Raw genomic sequence first — 16,299 nt, 5'->3', positions numbered from 1 at the left:
ACACTCACCCACACCATAGACAGTCTGTCCGTGCTGGGGCTGTCTGTGGCATGGAGGTCTGTCTGTCTGACCGTGCTCTATGTCTCTCTCCATGTTGAGGGTCTCTGTATGTCCGTCCATGTAACAGGCATGTCTGTAACATGAGTGTATCTGGGTGTGTTGGGCAGGTCTTTCGGCTCGCTCCACACTGAGTCCAGGGCTGGCAGAGGAGAATTTCAAACACGGGGGACCTGGGCCATTGCTTGCTATCCCTCAGTGCGTGGGGTAGGGAGACCATCTACGCATCTGGAACCAGCAGGATGCATAGAGGAGTCCTTCTTCTCAGCTGAGTGTGCGGGGCAAGACTCACCACATTGCCACCTGTGCACCACAATTTAACCACCACACAAATTGGACCCTGCAGGCGTAAATGTTACGTGGACTTTGCTTCCACCTCTGTTTGTGCCCCAATGTTTAACAGGCTTAGGCGGTAAGGTCCCTTCACATGTTGTTTCTATTTTATAAAGACAAAGAGAAATATCCGGTAATAGGGTCATTTAGTTACAATAATCAGAAACTTTAATAAAAAGTTCCCGTTAAATACCAACAAGACATTCACAGTTTATCCCGTGAAATACAACACGCTGACTAATATTGTGTACCCTTCCCTCATTTTGTTTGTGTAACCTAGAAACTAACAGCCAAAGCCAGCACTCCTTACTCAGGTGTAAAACTACTGAAGTCAATGGTAGTTTTGCCTGAGGAAAGGCAATAGGTTTAGGCCCTAAGGGCTACATTTTGATTCCATCAAAGTAATTTGGAATTTCGCCATTAGTTTCAATGGGATTGTGATTTGGATTTCAGTAATGAAAGACACACAGTCAGATTTTCATATATTTTAATAAAAACATCATCCACATCAATGACACAAAGTAAAAGACAGCAAATGAGACATGCAGGTGGTATGTATGAAAAGTCAGAACCAACGTCAAGTGCCCATTTTCAGATTATACGGGAGGGTCATTTTACAAACAGTGACAAATTACTGTCTCGGAGCTGCCATGATCAGTCTGCATTTGGGAAATTGGAAGTGCCCAAATCCTGTTCAGTATGCTCCCTGCTTTGTTGCTGCTCTTTCTCTCTTTTCCAAGTCGACTTGGGGAAAGAAATATCCGTGTGGTTATGTGCCAGGGCCAACTTGCTTACATGTCAGTCATCCCATGTGCATCATCTCTCATATCCACACAACAGACCTACATTCCTGCAAAAACTTATGAATGTGCTTACCTTTAAGCACAAGCGTTGTCCTAATGACTTCTGTCAGTGGGAAGACTTGTGCTTAAAGTTAAGCATATTTGTAAATGTTTATGAGATCAAGGCCATAAATACCGATGTTCTGCTTTCTCTAATCGTGCTGAAATCTTCACTGTTGGAAATACAGAAATATTGGAGCCTACATCCTCCATGAAGTTCAGAGAGCAAAATTTTACTCTTAGGGCCCTGATCTTGCAGACACTTAGGCACATGTCAATGTACTCTGTACTGCAGCATTTGAATTTTGCAGGGCCCAAAGAAAGGGAAGAGAAAGCAATGGGGAGAAGACAGACTTGTTTGAATACTACATCTCTGCACACCTGCAGGACCGGGCAACTCAGCTAGAAGGGACCCAAAATATGCAGCAGTAGGGTGTGGCAGTCACTAGACACACTATAGCATCTGAGATATCATCTCTGAAAGAAGATCACAGAGGAATGTGTGTACCCAGGTACAGAAGTGTAAATGTATGTTAAAGCCTTGAATTTAGATATATGTAACAGCAACAAAGGGAGGTCTCTATGGGAAACACTGGAAATTTATTACTTAATAGCTTTAGATAAATTATTCCTAAGTATTCCAAATATTATTAACAATGTTTTTGAGTGTATTAAATGTTTGTGTGCCATGAAAATGTAGGTACTCTCTCTTTCAAGCTGACTGGGAACTGTTATTAACAGCTACATTCAGGGTTTTACATACAATAGCTCTGAGGTTTGACTCTGCCTAATGCTTTCTGAAAGACACAATTTTGGCCTCTGCTTGAGCAAAAAGTTAAGCTAAGTTAAGGTGCAGGGAAACGGAGTGTAACCGAGTTAAACATAGTACCCCCGTACCCTGCTTTAACACAGCCAGGGCGGATCAGGCAGGATTTGTAACAAGGAGGGAGAAAATAGAGAAAAGCCAAGGAAGAAAACATATCAGCTGTTAATTTCCCGCAATGCTAGAGATGGCAGCCCTGCATAATGATATAAAAGCCTCACATCCAAAACATAAAACTCTATAAGAGCTCTATTCTTGCAACTCTGCAATTCACAGCTTAAATCTTCAGTTTCCATAAGAACTGCAGACTAGTTCCTGTTGATATGATTTATAGTTAAGGATCCTTCTTCATCCAAACCATACAGCCAGAAAGCAGGGTAAACAGGATGTAGGATGTTGATTTCAAATCTATGCAAGAGTGTTTCTTTATCAGTGAGAGAATAAAATGACATCTGCTTGTTTGCAAGATCAAGGAAAACTCCAACGTTTAGGGGTCTGTCTTCACTTAATCGGGTTTCCTGGTTCCTGTGCCATGCTGACAACTGTTTATTCTTACCAGTCCATTCCACACACCAGGATAGTTCAGTTCTCCCCAGTTGATCTTTTCTACCAATATTTCCATCAGCAACTCCAACAGCCCATCCACCACTGTCCTTGGTACTTACTTCCCAGTAATGACGTCCTTCAGAGAAACTTTGGGAACACATCACTTGGCTGACACAGAATCTCTTGGGAGTTGGGTCATATGGAGATGGAAAACGGGATACAATCACTTTCTTATTCTCAGATGTGATCTCCAGGTTATGATGGATTCTTTGGAGATCAAAGGTCACATTCACTGCCCCTAAAGTAGATAACAGAAAATTTCCTAACCTGAAGGCACCTGGGAGGCTGGGCAATGAAACATTTTCAACAAGGGTGAAACACAGCCGAAAGTTGAAGTGCCCTCTGCATACTCCTGGATGTGTACCCCATGAGGGTAATCCAAATGCTAGCTTTCTAGTAGTGATCAGACACTGATGCTTAACAAAATAAACGAATAATAATAAATTCATAAATTGCCTGATTCGGCAAATTGCTGAGAACCGTTAATTTCCACTGAACTCCAGGGGCCAAATCCAGGCCCCAGTCCTTACTCAAGCAAACTCCATTGACTGGCTGCCAGTACTGAGTAAAAACTCACTAAGGACTCCGGATTTGGCTCACAGACTTCAGTAGAAGCTGAGGGTACCTACCACTTGGACTCTGTCCCCAGTCACAGTCTTACAACACAATGATCCCATTAGCAATATAAGTGGAATACTTACCACGCCCATCAGAATCTAAGTAGCCACCAGTTCATTTGAACAAGTTACTGTATGGTTTTTAGACTGATAAGTTTGATTAGTGGTTAAGCTACAGTTTCAGTACTTTGTATTATGTTGTGAAAATTTCTTCCTTTAAACAAATGATGTATTGAAAAATACACAGCCAGATCCTTAGCTGGTGTAAATGCACATTGCTCCTCTTATGTCAATGAAGCTACACCAAATCAGAGTAGCTGAGGATCTGGCCCTGTTGGTGAACATTCTAAAATCCTTCGTTTTAATGTTGCTATCCAGTGGTCACATTGGCTTACATACTTACACTGAGAAAACTGACTTGAAGCAATTGGTTCTGGATTGTCAGATGCAGACACCACAGATGTGGAACAGACACTCCTCTCCTGAAGTAAACCTACAGGTTCTGATAAATGTGGAGGGGGAAAAACCTTTCTGTTAGGGGTTTATTTGACTAAAAGGCAAACAACAGATTTATGAACCAAAATACAATTGCAATGGCTAATAGTTACAGAACATGTCAAATAGGAAAAAAATAATAGCTGGCATTTTTATAATGCTCTCTGACCTAGATTCCTAGATGAATGGGTATGCAATTACTCATGCAAAGATATTTGTGCAGTTGGTATATATACTTTACATCCACAATTATCAAAACAAGTTGCATGCAGCTGCAGTCACTATACCTATATATGACCAATTAGATGTGTAACAGACCAGTTAGGCATGATATTGTATAAGTAATCACAAATTAACTATCTGTTCTATACAAGTTCTTATACTGTACTCATCACTGTGGTATGTGCAATTGCATGAGTATTTCTAAAACATTAAATACTTCCACTCCTGGAACTGTCTATGATTTGCAGTAACACTGTAAAGCATATGTGCAAGACTGCCACTTGGAACTCTTTTCATATGACTGAGTCACTCTCAACATTAGTCTGCACAGTTCTGGTGAAAGTTTTTTTGGGAAAAGTGTTTTGGAAACAATGTTGCTTTTATGTTAATACTTTGTACTTCTATTGCTGCCTGTTGCATAGGGTCCCAATCCTGCAAACACCTATATGCATGCTTAAAATTAAGCATGCGAATAACTGTTTGCAGAATTGGTACTCCAGTCCCCACAGTATAAGGACTATACGTGAAAGGAGGAGAAGAAAAAATAGAAAGACTGCTCACTGGAAATATTCACTAGAGAAGATCTGCTCACAGCTAACCCCCTCTTGGTTTAATTATTCTGGTGTTTTCTCAAGAATGGGAAAATGAGACTCTCGTTCAGTTTCTTATTGCATTTGAAAACATTTTAGGGCAGGGACCTTGTCTTTATTTCTGTTTGTACATCAACTAGCACATTGTGCTTTATAAGTAATAATTTCTACTATAGGCCTGTGGTCCTTAGGCTGAAGTTCTCCTAATCATCTGCTGAGTGGACAGGCCCCCTTCTTAAGCATAAGAACTGTACCTGAGACATGAGCAAATATTGAGCCAAATCCCAAAGTCCTTGCTAAAACACAACTCTCTCTGAGCAAGAACTTGGGAATTTGGCCTATTCTTAGTAAAGACTCTACTTCTGGTCAGCATTTCTTTTAGGAAATTGTTTACATTGATATCTAAAGAGTAAACAGAGAATAAAACATAACTGATCTGTTTCCAAATTGCTTCTAGAACCACTTTCTGGTTACCATGGTCCATGGAATAGCACATTATTATTTTGGTCTTCAAAACTGCAAGGGAATTTAGAACACTCCCTCCCGCTCAACCTCCCCCCCCCCCCCGAGAGTTTAAAAAAAATGCTGCAAACACCTCTCTATTTCTATTATACTCAAACAAATCTTACATTTTGAGCCCAAACGTCCTAACAGTATCCCTCTAAGTCATATAAGTACAACCCTGCAAACAAGGTGCCAAACAAGGTGTTGACTTCAAAGAGAGGTGACAGTGGGCAGAGCCTCCAGCAGCAGCATCTTGCAGGATCAAGTCCTGTAACAAGTCAAGAGGTTTCACAACAAAAGACACAAATAAAGTAAATTTACCTTGTGGGAGCTGGGCAGGATATTTCTTCAATATTAACACTTCCAGTTGTTTCTTGAGCTCTTCTACAGCACTTGTGACAACACTAATCTTCTTAGCATCAAGCATCATTTTATTAATTATTATCGGAGAGCCTATGTACTTTTCTCTTTTGGATGATGTATCCTAACGACAACAGAAAAGATGAATGCAAGGGTAGCTGGAGCTAAACAAATGGCAATAATTCCATCAAGAATTTCTGGTGATTTCATAAAGCCAGGAGAGGAAAGCACCAATAAACTCTCCAGAAATCTTATACTTCACAACGAGAGTTTTCTTTATAATATTGTGATCAGAGGAGAAGAACCTAAACCCTGCTGAAAATATTGAAAGATATGTTCTTGATCAAAAATGAAAATAACATTTTCCCCAACAGAACTCATACAGGGACTTGTCTCTGTAGTCAGATCATCGTTTGTTTAAATAAGCAACCACCCAACCCCCACAGATATGATTTCTTTCTCTCTAGACTTTCTTCTCAGACTCTAGAGATCTGGAGGAAGAAATTAGAGATTTTAAAAATGAATCAGTCTTAGGTTAATAGAGTCCAAGGCCAGAAGAGACCACTGTGATCATCTAGTAAGCCCTCCTCTATAACACATGCCATAGGACTTCCCTGAAAAAAAAACAAAAAAAAAAAACAGTAGAGCAAATCTTTTAGAAAAATATTCCAAACTTTAAAAATGTAAAAATTGCCAGTGATAGAGAATTCACCACAATCCTTGATATTGTTTCAATGGTTAATCATTCTTATTTCCAGTCTGAATTTATCCAGCTTTAACTTCCAGCCATTAGATCTTGTTATACCTTTCTCTGCTAGATTGAAGAGTCCATTAGCAAATATCTGTTCCCCACATCGGTATTTATAAACTGTAATCAAGTCACCACTTAACCTTCTCTTTTTTAAGCTAGATAGATTGAGCTGCTTGAGCCTTTCATTATAAGGCTTGTGTTTTAATACTTTGATCGACCTCCTGGCTCTTCTCTGAACCCTTTCCAATTTTTCAACCTCCTTCTTGAATTATGGACACCAGAACTGGACACAGGATTCCAGCAGCAGTCGCACCAGTGTCAAATACAGAGGTAATATAACTTCTCTACTCCTACTCGAGATTCCCCTGTTTATGCATCCAAGAATTACATTAGCCCACTAAATAGCATAAGGCCAAGAAATGATCCCTGCAGAACCCAGTAGAAACACACCCTTTCAGTGAGGATTACATTTTTGAGACCTATCAATTAGACAGTTTTTAATCCATTTATTGTGCGCCATGTTAATTTTATATCATTCTAGATTTGTTAACAAAATGTTGTACGGGCCCAGGTAAAATGCCTTACAGAAGTCTAAGTCTATTACATTAGCACTATTACTTGTATCAACCAAACTTGTAAATTAATCTCATAAAAAAAAAGATGTCAAGTTAATTTGAAAGGATCTGTCTTCTATAAACCCATGCTGATTTACATTAATTCCCCTCCACTAATTCTTTATTAATTGAGTCCCATATCGCCCTCTCCAGCTTGCCCCAGATCAACATCACACTAACAGGCCTATAATTCCCCAGGTCATCCTATTTACCCCTTTAAAATATTGACATATTAGCTTTCTTCCAGCTTTTTGGAACTTGCTCTCCCCAGGGTTCCAAGACTGAGCTTCTCAGCTTGTTCTTTTAGAACTCTTCAATGCAAGTTATCTAGACCTGCTGATTTAAAAATCTCTAACTTTAGCAGCTGCTGTTTAAGATCCTCCTGAGATACTAGTGGAATGGAAAGAGGGTTATCATATGACATGATTTCATCATCTCTTCTTTTTCCCAAATACAGAACAGAAATATTTATTGAACACTTCTGCCTTTTCTGCATTATTATTAATAATTCTACAATTTCCATCTAGTAATGGACCAATACCATCATTAGGATTCTTTTTTATCCTAATATACTTAAAAAACTCCTTATTGTCCTTGACTCTGCTGGCCAAGAGAAGAAAGACTTGTGCATTAAGCCACCATACAAACAAACTTGCCTTCCTGTGCAAAAAATACCCCTTTGGTTCTGAATCTGCACCTAGAAGCTGTGTCAACGCTAATTTTTTTTTCTTCAAATTTGTCACCTGTAAGCTCTCCCTGGTGCCACTCCACCAGTAGCAGCAGAGGTGGGAGCCTTAGTGTAGACCAGCTGCCAGCGCTGTAGCTCATGTGTTGTCTAACCCTGCTCAGAGCAGGTCTAATGTCATTGTGGTTATAATGGCAGGATCCGATCTACACTACTGCTCCCACTGTTGCTACCCTGGTTGCTCTATACCAGTGTGAATGCAGCACTGGGAAATCTGAAGAAGAGTACTAGTGCAGGGAGTGAAAGTTGCACATGCTCAGTACATGCTCATTGGCCCATAGATTTCTACTTACACTCAGCTGCTCCATCGTGTTATTTTGCAGCCTGTTTTCCAGCTGGGTTTTGATTTCTGTGAGCATGTTCACTTTTGCGGCCAACTGGCCGATCGTTTCTTCTATTTTCTGGTGAGCCACCTGTTGCTCTTGTTCAATGATCAGCAGTGTGGCTCTCTCTTGTGTTTCAAGGTATTGTTTCATGGCACAGAAGTCTTCAGTAATCAAGCCTTTGATCTGAGACACGAATTCCTGAAAGGCAGCAGATGAGGAGTGAGTTCTGTTAGCAACAAGGAGGTGAGGAACATCGACATCTAAAGCCCGATCTAACCCGCTCTGGCAAGTGACCACTTCATTTCAGCACGATTATTTTTATTCGGAGGAAGACAGTGCTCTTAATAAATACACGTACTTGGCACAATCCTGCATTGTCTGCAATGGGGGTTTTGGGTTGCACTCGGAATACAGGGTTGGGCTACTGAAAGGACAGCAGTCCTCTGCCAATGTCGTAACACAGAGACTGAGATTCTGGCTCAGTCCCTTGTGCTCAGGGCTGCGAGAGGCACAGATGTATCACATGCAAATCCTCGGAGGGAGGCAAAAGAGGCAAATGGTGTCCATAAATTTGGAGCAACCACTCTGACCAGCTCCAGAGCATAGTTATAACAGCTGATGCCATACCCAGCACTCCTCAGAGAAAACCACCAGGGGTGCGGGAGTAAAAGGGGGACTCACAGGTGGATGATCCTGGGCAGACCCCTTGCTCCACCTTGCTAAATAAAGGTGGCCATGCATCTCTCAGTGATGGGTAAACGCATAAATTAAGAGGGGTTGATCATGTGTATACATACATTCATTGCAGTGCTGGCCTTCTTGCTGCTGCTGATGGCATCTTGGGCCATTTCAATTTGCTTGGAGACCTCACTTATTTCCAATTTTGCCTTTAAAGTGAAACATATGAATGTTGATTTATAGAACCCTGGCAGAAAATGTGATAGGATTAGAAGCCATGATGGGAAAAATATCTGTGCCTTGTTAACACTGCCTTACTTAGCCCCAGGTCCAGCAAACTCTTTAAGCAGCATATGATTAACTTTAAGCATGGCGCTAATCCCATTGAAGTTGATGGAACTACTCACATACACATACTTAAAATTTATGATGAGTTGAACTGCCTTGTTGGATCAGGGCCAGAGATTGTAGGGACTGTCTTTGCATTGTATTTTGTGCCTAATGCCTGCTGCAATGGGGCCCCAATCTCTGATGCAGGCTTCCTAGTTGCTACCACAATGCAAATAATAAATATTCATAGTAGCTAATAATAACTGTATCTTTCACTGCTCTTATGCTCATGGAGCTGCACCTGTGGTGAATGAGACACCAGATTTCTGTTGCTGTAAATACACCCCAAACATCCATCAGTCCTGAGCTTCTTTCATGAGCCAGTCCACAAGGTTCTAGTTGTGGGAATGGTTTTGTAACGTGGTCACTTTGCTACTGGGAAATGAACTGAAACCAGTAAATTCCATGCAAGCCACCAAATAACCGTCAGACATTAACAATACTAATCTAGGGCTCAGTCCAGCAAGGCACTGAGCACTCTGGCCCCAATCCAGAAAAACATGTACTTAAATCTGAGCCAGTGAGCAGTCCCACTGAAGTCAGATAAGATCTCCATGCTCACATGGCGAGACCTCTCTGCAGCCTTTGACACAAGGTACTACATGACACAGCAGGAGTAGACGGCCCAGCGGCACAGTCTTTCTAACCAATCCTCTCCAGCAGAAGTCAGAGTGGTGCTGGGTAGCTGCTCCTTTTCTCTTCAGGCCCCCATCTGTGGTGGGTCCCATACTCAAGCAGGAGTATGCATATCCCCGGCGGTATGCAGAGATCTTCTGGGGGTCCATCACCTCATTTAAATATTTGCCTAGTTTTACAACAGCCTACATAAAAAGCACTAGCAAAATCAGTACAAAATACAATTTCATACAATGACTTGTTTATACTGCTCTGTATACACTGAAATGTAAGTACAATATTTATATTCCAATTATTTTATAATAATATGGTAAAAAATGAAAAAGAAAGTGATTTGTCAGCAATAGTGGCTGTGACACATTTGTACTTTTATGTCTGATTTTGTAGGCAAGTCATTTTAAAGTGAGGTGAAACTTGGGGTACACGAGACCAGTCAGACTCCTGAAAGGGGGGACAGTAGTCTTGAAAGGTTGAAAGCCACTGCCATAGGGCTCCTGACGATCCCTGCTTCTCTCCAGGATCTACAGGAGAGGGCTGGGAGAACCACGGAGAGACAGTGGAATTAGTGGCCAGCAGGAGCTGGCTGATGAGGACACTCAATAGACAGCTCCCTGGCACCACTGCACTGTCACAATGGCGATAGGAAATGAGCTGGGGGGCGGGGGACAAGGCAGTGGCATAGAGCTGGGCGAGAGGGCAGGTGCTGCTGGCTTGAAAAGAAGGAACCCTGGGAAGAAGGGGTGTGTGGGTGCGGCGGGTGACGGGCAACAGAAGAAGGCGGTGGGGGAGGGACAGAGATTGGAGACAGATCAGAACGAAGGAGAGACAGCAAAGCCCGGGAGGAGGAGCCACATGCACAGGGGGTGGCCAGGGTCTGAGCAGGGGGTGGAAATTGACTGGTCAGGGGGGTCAAGCGCTTGGAGGTGGGATTAGGAGAAGGGCTAAATGGCAAAATCAGGGATGGGGGAAGAGGAGGTGGAGTTAAGCCCAGGATTGAGGCGCTGGCAGAGGGTGTCAGAGGGCAAAACCCGGCACAGGCAGGAACAGAGGGGGTAGCAGGTACCCCAGTGGGACTGAGACACTGGGGTTTGCCAAAATAGTTGGTGGGGGAGGAGGGCGAGAGGCTTTTTTATTTTATCAAAATGGCTTTTTTGTATGGTCACATGAACTGAGCATGCTCAGTAACATTTGCTGAAGCCACTGCCCTTCATCCTGCCCTTATTAGCCGTAAAATTCTGCTGGTAGCAGTTTTATACAATAGCAGTTTCTTACAATCTAACGCATCAGCAACTGCTACCAGTAGCACATTCCTATACAGAGCAGTTTCATACAGTACACCAGCTCCATCCTCCTTCCCCTGGACCCCTGCTAGGCAGGGGAGGGGGCTCTGCATTAGGAGCTGCAGACCCATCCGCCCCGCCAGGCATGGCATCTACCTCAGGGTCGGCAAAGTTCCCTCCCAACTCCAGCCCGAAGGGGCTGCAAACACCCTCCCCTTCTCTCTCTGGAGATTCCCTCACACTGTGGGGCCCCAGTTTGGAGGATACCTTGCCCCAGGGGCTGCAAGCACCATTCCAGAGGTAGGTGAGTCTAATTGAAGCCCACACACATCTCCCCAGGGGCTGAATTATTTGCTAAAGCCCCTGTCCAAAAATCACTGGCTACACTAGCATTGGATCCACATGGTCTTGGGAGCAAAAGAGAAACAACAACACTACTAGACAGGGCAACAAACACAGACTGGGTGAAGGACAATGATTAAATACACCTCTTCCTCCCAAAAGTGAAGCCAATGGTGCCTCAAAATAGCATGGCCTGCATGGAGAGACTTTCCCAGATGACTGAGGTTTGGCCTTGTGAAAGCCACCCTGCACCATTAATGTATTTGTCAGAGGCAAGCCCAGGAAATCTACTCTCCAGAATATCTGTTCCCCATCACTCCAGCTGCCTGGTTTTCTGCCCAACCTAACTGAGCCTCTCTCGTCAGAGCTGCAGAATTGTAATGTGGGTGCAAGTCACACCATGAAGGCACCGCAGCCACAAATTAGTTAGTGTCTAGAGCCCCTAAATTTCATCTGCCGTTATTTGGTCCCACAAAGTAACTAATTTTTTTTTTTAATTAAGAAATGAAAGAGTAACTGCAGAGAGGATTACAACAAAAGTGGATCCAAAAATACAGTATGCCCACTATTAATCATGCTGGACAAAGCTACCTGCGCTACACCAAGTTTTTAATCAGCATATTGGTCCTGGAGAGATTAAGGTATTTTTCTTGTCTTTGCTATTTTAGTTGGACTGTTTGCTGTTTGGGGAGGGGCACTGTGGGTGTCTATGCACAGCCTAGTGCAAGGGTCTCTGATCCTGGCTCAGGCCTCTAGGGGCAACTGTGACACAGATCAGTAATTATTTACTTTTTAAAAGAAATAAAGTGCAAATAAATAAATAACACTAAAATAAACTTTAAGGCTGAAAACTGAAAGACAAGGAGGGCAGGAAATGCAGATGTCAAGGTTCCCACGGCAACATTAACTCTTTCCGCCCATTGAATACATGGAGTGGTTTTGATTAGTTACAGGAGGGGTTCCCAACCTTTGTCTTTGAGGCCGCAGCACATGCTATAAAAACTCCATGGCCCACCTGTGACACAACTGTTTTTCTGCACATAAAACCCAGGGCCGGCATTAGGGGTAGCAAACAGGGCAATTGTCCTGGGGCCCCACACCATAGGGGGTCCCCCAGAGCTAAGCTACTCAGGCTTCAGCTCTGCATGGCGGGGTTCAGGGCAGCAGGGCTTTGGCTTTCTGCCCTGGTGTGCCCATCACTGTGATATCTAGGTGCTTGTCAGTCAAGTATTATTATTAAGGTGGTTATACCTTGGCACCTCAATTACACCTGAGCAGCCCCTTTGTCTTTCATTGACTTCAATGGGCTTTGGATCACCTCAGGCCATTAGTCATCCCCAGAAATAAATGCTGCTTTAGGAAAAGTAATCTGCCTTCCTGTTTCCCTTACATCTGCCCACTAACGTTATTGTCACGGTGATGCCGGAAAGCGAACACAAAGCAGTCAGAAAATGCAAAATGAATGTTGTGAGAGCAATTTTAACCTGTTGGCAAAGACACAGTCAAACTCTCTTCTTACGACCCCAGGGGAGTATATCCTGAATTATGGCCCAGTTCTGCAAGGTATTTACTGAGTGTGCTGAGCACCCTCATCTCCCAACTGTCATCAGGCCCCATAGCTCTTACAAGTGCTATGTATTATTGATTAATTAATTATTATTTCTTTAAATATGCGGCACACAGTAAATACCCTGTTCTCCCATGCGCTCCTGTCCGGGGGAAGCCCAGCGTGAGGATTCCGAGCCCAGGATTCACTGGCTTCTTGATCATCGCCACAAAAGAGTTTCAATACTACCTGCTGTTTCTCTGCCTTGCTCTCCTCTCCCTGTTTTTCGCCAGTTCCGTTCAGGCCCTTGACTATTTCCACCACATTGGCCAGGTGCCTGTTTGAGATTAAGTTTTCCTGCTGAAAGCTCTTCCTACAATGAGGACAGCGGACGTCGGTTCCTGGATCCTTGCAGTGCTGGGTGATACAGGCTCGGCAGAAGCTGTGGGCACATTTTGTGATTAGGATTGGATCTTTAAAATACTCCAGGCAAAGCGAACAAGTCAGTTCTTCCTGGAGACTTTTTACAGGATTAGCAGCAGCCGCCATGGCCCAAAAGGAGAGAGAAAAGATGTGAACTTTCAGTTTCTTTTATGCTTATGAAAGGTTGTTACATCAGTGAGTTCAGAGGGGGAGGAGCCCTCTATTCTCTTTCCACTCATCTGTTACATAGGAGTCCAACCCCAGGTCGAAATTCTGCCTTGCCAAACATTTGCCATTGTATAATCTAAATCATTAGATCTATAATAATATTTATAGGGATTTATCCATAGAGATGGGCTCCAATCACAAAGGCAGATCAGGATCTCAAACCTCTCCAAGTTTGGGGCAGTACAGAGCTGGGACCTGGTTTTGGCCGGAAATACACTTTTCCATGAGATGCCTCCCCCTTCCGAGTTTGTTTTGCGTATTTGGCTCAATGTCATGCAATGAGCTGCCTTCTGCTAAACACACAAAGCCTGGCTGCCCAGGACTGAATGTTAGCAACCAGAGATCTGGCTGAAATTAATCATCACACGCTTAAGAGTCTCATTACACAAGAAGCCTCTTCAAGGGGAAGTCAACCGAAATAGGACTGCTCAGAAAAATATCTCCTTAAAGGTATCGTATCCATTTTCAGCTTGGTCAATAAGTAGAGCCAGCAGTTCTCCCATTCCTTGTCCTCTTCCGCTCTCTTGTGGCCATTTCATTTCCCACACAGTCAGCCTGATTCTGAAAACAGCTGAACATCTGCAACTTCTGTGGAAGGCAGCATCAAACCCTTAACCAGCAGTACAGGGAATCCTCCGTTCTTCGTGTTAAAGACAGGTTGAAAAGAGCAGTTCAGTATTTAAAATGTACTGAAAAAGACAAGCTGGATACAGTAAATAAAAAGCAATAGACACAAATAAAACAAACTGATGGATACGAATCAAGAGAGGAAGCTCTGGACATAAAAATAAATTGGGCCAGATTCTGATCCCCTTGCTCACACTGATGGGACCTACTCCACAAGTGATCCCAGCGGACCACAGAGGCTGCGCTGGGCCAGGGATGGAGTCCTGACTTTAGTACTTGGCACTATGGAGGATTCTGGACTGCTGAACAGTCCTGCAGTAGCTCTAGGAGGTTGACACGAGTATCAGAATCTTGCTCAGAGAAAGCATATAGGACAAGTGTGTTTCAGTAAGCATGTTCTTTCACAATGAAGCCCCAAACTATGATTTAAGTTAGAGAGGGGTCTGAGCCACACAGGTTATGTCTACACTGCAACTGAAGGGGTGATTGCAGGTCAGGTGGCATACCCACATTAGCTTTTATCTGTCCAAGACGACCCAGTCCCATAGGTGTGTACTCACATTGCCAGCCCAGACTGAAGCCGATGCTGCTGTGTCTTCATTGCTATCTTTAGCTGTGCTAGCTAGATTAAAGCTAGTAACAGGGATAACTACATATGCTGAAATCATGCCTCCAAATGCAGTGTGGACATAGCCTAAGTTCAGTACGTGACCCAAACTTCCGGGGAGTTCTGATCTGGGGATTTGGTTCAGACTTAACTTTATTTTGAACAGAGAAATGAAACCAGCCATGCAAAACTTTTTGAGGCCTAACAAAATGTTTATTGAAACTCAAAATGCCTTCATTCATTTTCTGAGAGCAAATTGCCTGGTTTCATGACAAAACTCATATGACAGTTGGTGACACAGCAGATCTTTGGCCCCCAGCAACCATCAGCTGCAGCATGGACCATAATTCTCGTGGGTCTGAATAGTTGGTAGCATATTAAGACTTTCCTGGGTGAAATTCCACAGCCACGGTTATTCAGGGCGTCAGATTAGATGATGTAGTGGTTCCTTCTGGTCTTAAATCAATTAATCGTTGTTTTATGGTTTGGCTTCACAGCGTTTAGTTTGGATAAACTCAGAGCAAAAATCCAGGGACATAAAACCGTGTGGCTCAAAACTGATCTAGGGCGCCTTCGGAACGCTAACAGTAGGGCGGAAAGCCCTACCCATAGAAACCCTAGCCCTAGCTCCAAGTGCCCTACCTTAGGAACGCTAGAGTGGGAAGTCCTACCCATAGGAACCCTAACCCTAGCTCCAAGTGACAAATCCTTAGGAACCCTAACCCTAGCTCCAAGTGCCCAACCCATAGGAACCATAACCCTAGGGCGGGGCACCCTACCCATAGGAACCCTAACCCCAGCTCCAAGTGACAAATTCTTAGGAACCCTAACCCTAGCTCCAAGTGCCCTACCTTAGGAACCGTAACCCTAGAGTGGGAAGTCCTACCCATAGAAACCCTAGCCCTAGCTCCGACTGCCCTACCCATAGGAACCCTAACCCTAGCTCCAAGTGCCCTACACTTAGGAACCCTAACACTAGGGTGGGAAGCCCTACCCATAGGAACCCTAACCTTAGCTCCAAGTGCCCTACCCATAGGAACCCTAACCCTAGCTCCAAGTGTCCTACCCTTAGGACCTCTAACCCTAGGGCGGGGCGCCCTACCCCTAGGAACCCTAACCCTATTGCGGATAGCACTACCCATACGAATCCTAACCCTAGCTCCACGTGCCCTTCCCTTAGCAAACCTACCCCTAGGGCAGATAGCCCTACCCACAGGAATCCTAACCCTAGCTCCAAGTGCCCTACCCATAGGAACCCTAAACCTAGCTCTAAGTGCCCTACCCTTGAGGACCCTAACCCTAGGGTGGGAAGACCTACCCCTAGGAACCCTAACCCTAGCTTCAAGTGCAACCCTCACCCTAGGGCTGGGTGCCCTACCGATAGGAGCCCTAACCCTAGCTCCAAGTGCCCTACCCTTAGGAACCCTAACCTTAGGGTGGGGCTCCCATCCCATAGGAACCCTAACCCTAGCTCCAAGTGCCCTATCCTTAGGAACCCTAACCCTGGGGGGGGCACCCTACCCATAGGAGCCCTAATCCTAGTTCCAAGTGCCCTACCCTTAGGAACCCTAATGCTAGGGCGGGGCGCCCTGCTCATAGGAACCCTAACCCTAGCTCCAAGTGCCCACCCCATAGGAACCCTAACCCTATTGCGGAT

The 16,299-nt window shown here is 44.0% G+C and overlaps 1 protein-coding gene across 1 annotated transcript; it reads right to left on the bottom strand.

Moving 5' to 3' along the window:
- Positions 1 to 860: 860 nt before the first annotated feature.
- Positions 861 to 14,823, bottom strand: RNF135 (ring finger protein 135). Its single transcript, XM_030534409.1, has 6 exons — positions 12,902 to 14,823; positions 8,683 to 8,772; positions 7,853 to 8,083; positions 5,411 to 5,573; positions 3,682 to 3,780; positions 861 to 2,899 (listed from the first exon to the last, which is right to left on the bottom strand). Exons 1-6 carry the CDS (start codon positions 13,304 to 13,306, stop codon positions 2,364 to 2,366), a joined length of 1,524 nt encoding a protein of 507 aa, XP_030390269.1. The 5' UTR covers positions 13,307 to 14,823; the 3' UTR covers positions 861 to 2,363.
- Positions 14,824 to 16,299: the final 1,476 nt, after the last annotated feature.

Source organism: Gopherus evgoodei, chromosome 15, assembly GCF_007399415.2.
Source record: "Gopherus evgoodei ecotype Sinaloan lineage chromosome 15, rGopEvg1_v1.p, whole genome shotgun sequence".
In the NCBI taxonomy this organism is placed as follows: Eukaryota; Metazoa; Chordata; order Testudines; family Testudinidae; genus Gopherus; species Gopherus evgoodei.
The sequence above is the reverse complement of the archived record's forward strand: the minus strand, read 5'-3'. Positions and strand labels throughout refer to the sequence as shown.

Bases quoted from the DNA above. Each gene is read 5' to 3' on its own strand.
- RNF135 (XM_030534409.1), bottom strand. From the start codon at position 13,306: ATGGCGGCTGCTGCTAATCCTGTAAAAAGTCTCCAGGAAGAACTGACT. The intron at 8,773-12,901 runs GTATTTACTGTG...TTCACTTTAAAG, and splicing joins GGAGCGCATGGGAGAACAGG to GCAAAATTGGAAATAAGTGA. The intron at 5,574-7,852 runs GTAAGTAGAAAT...TGTTGTCGTTAG, and splicing joins ACACGATGGAGCAGCTGAGT to GATACATCATCCAAAAGAGA.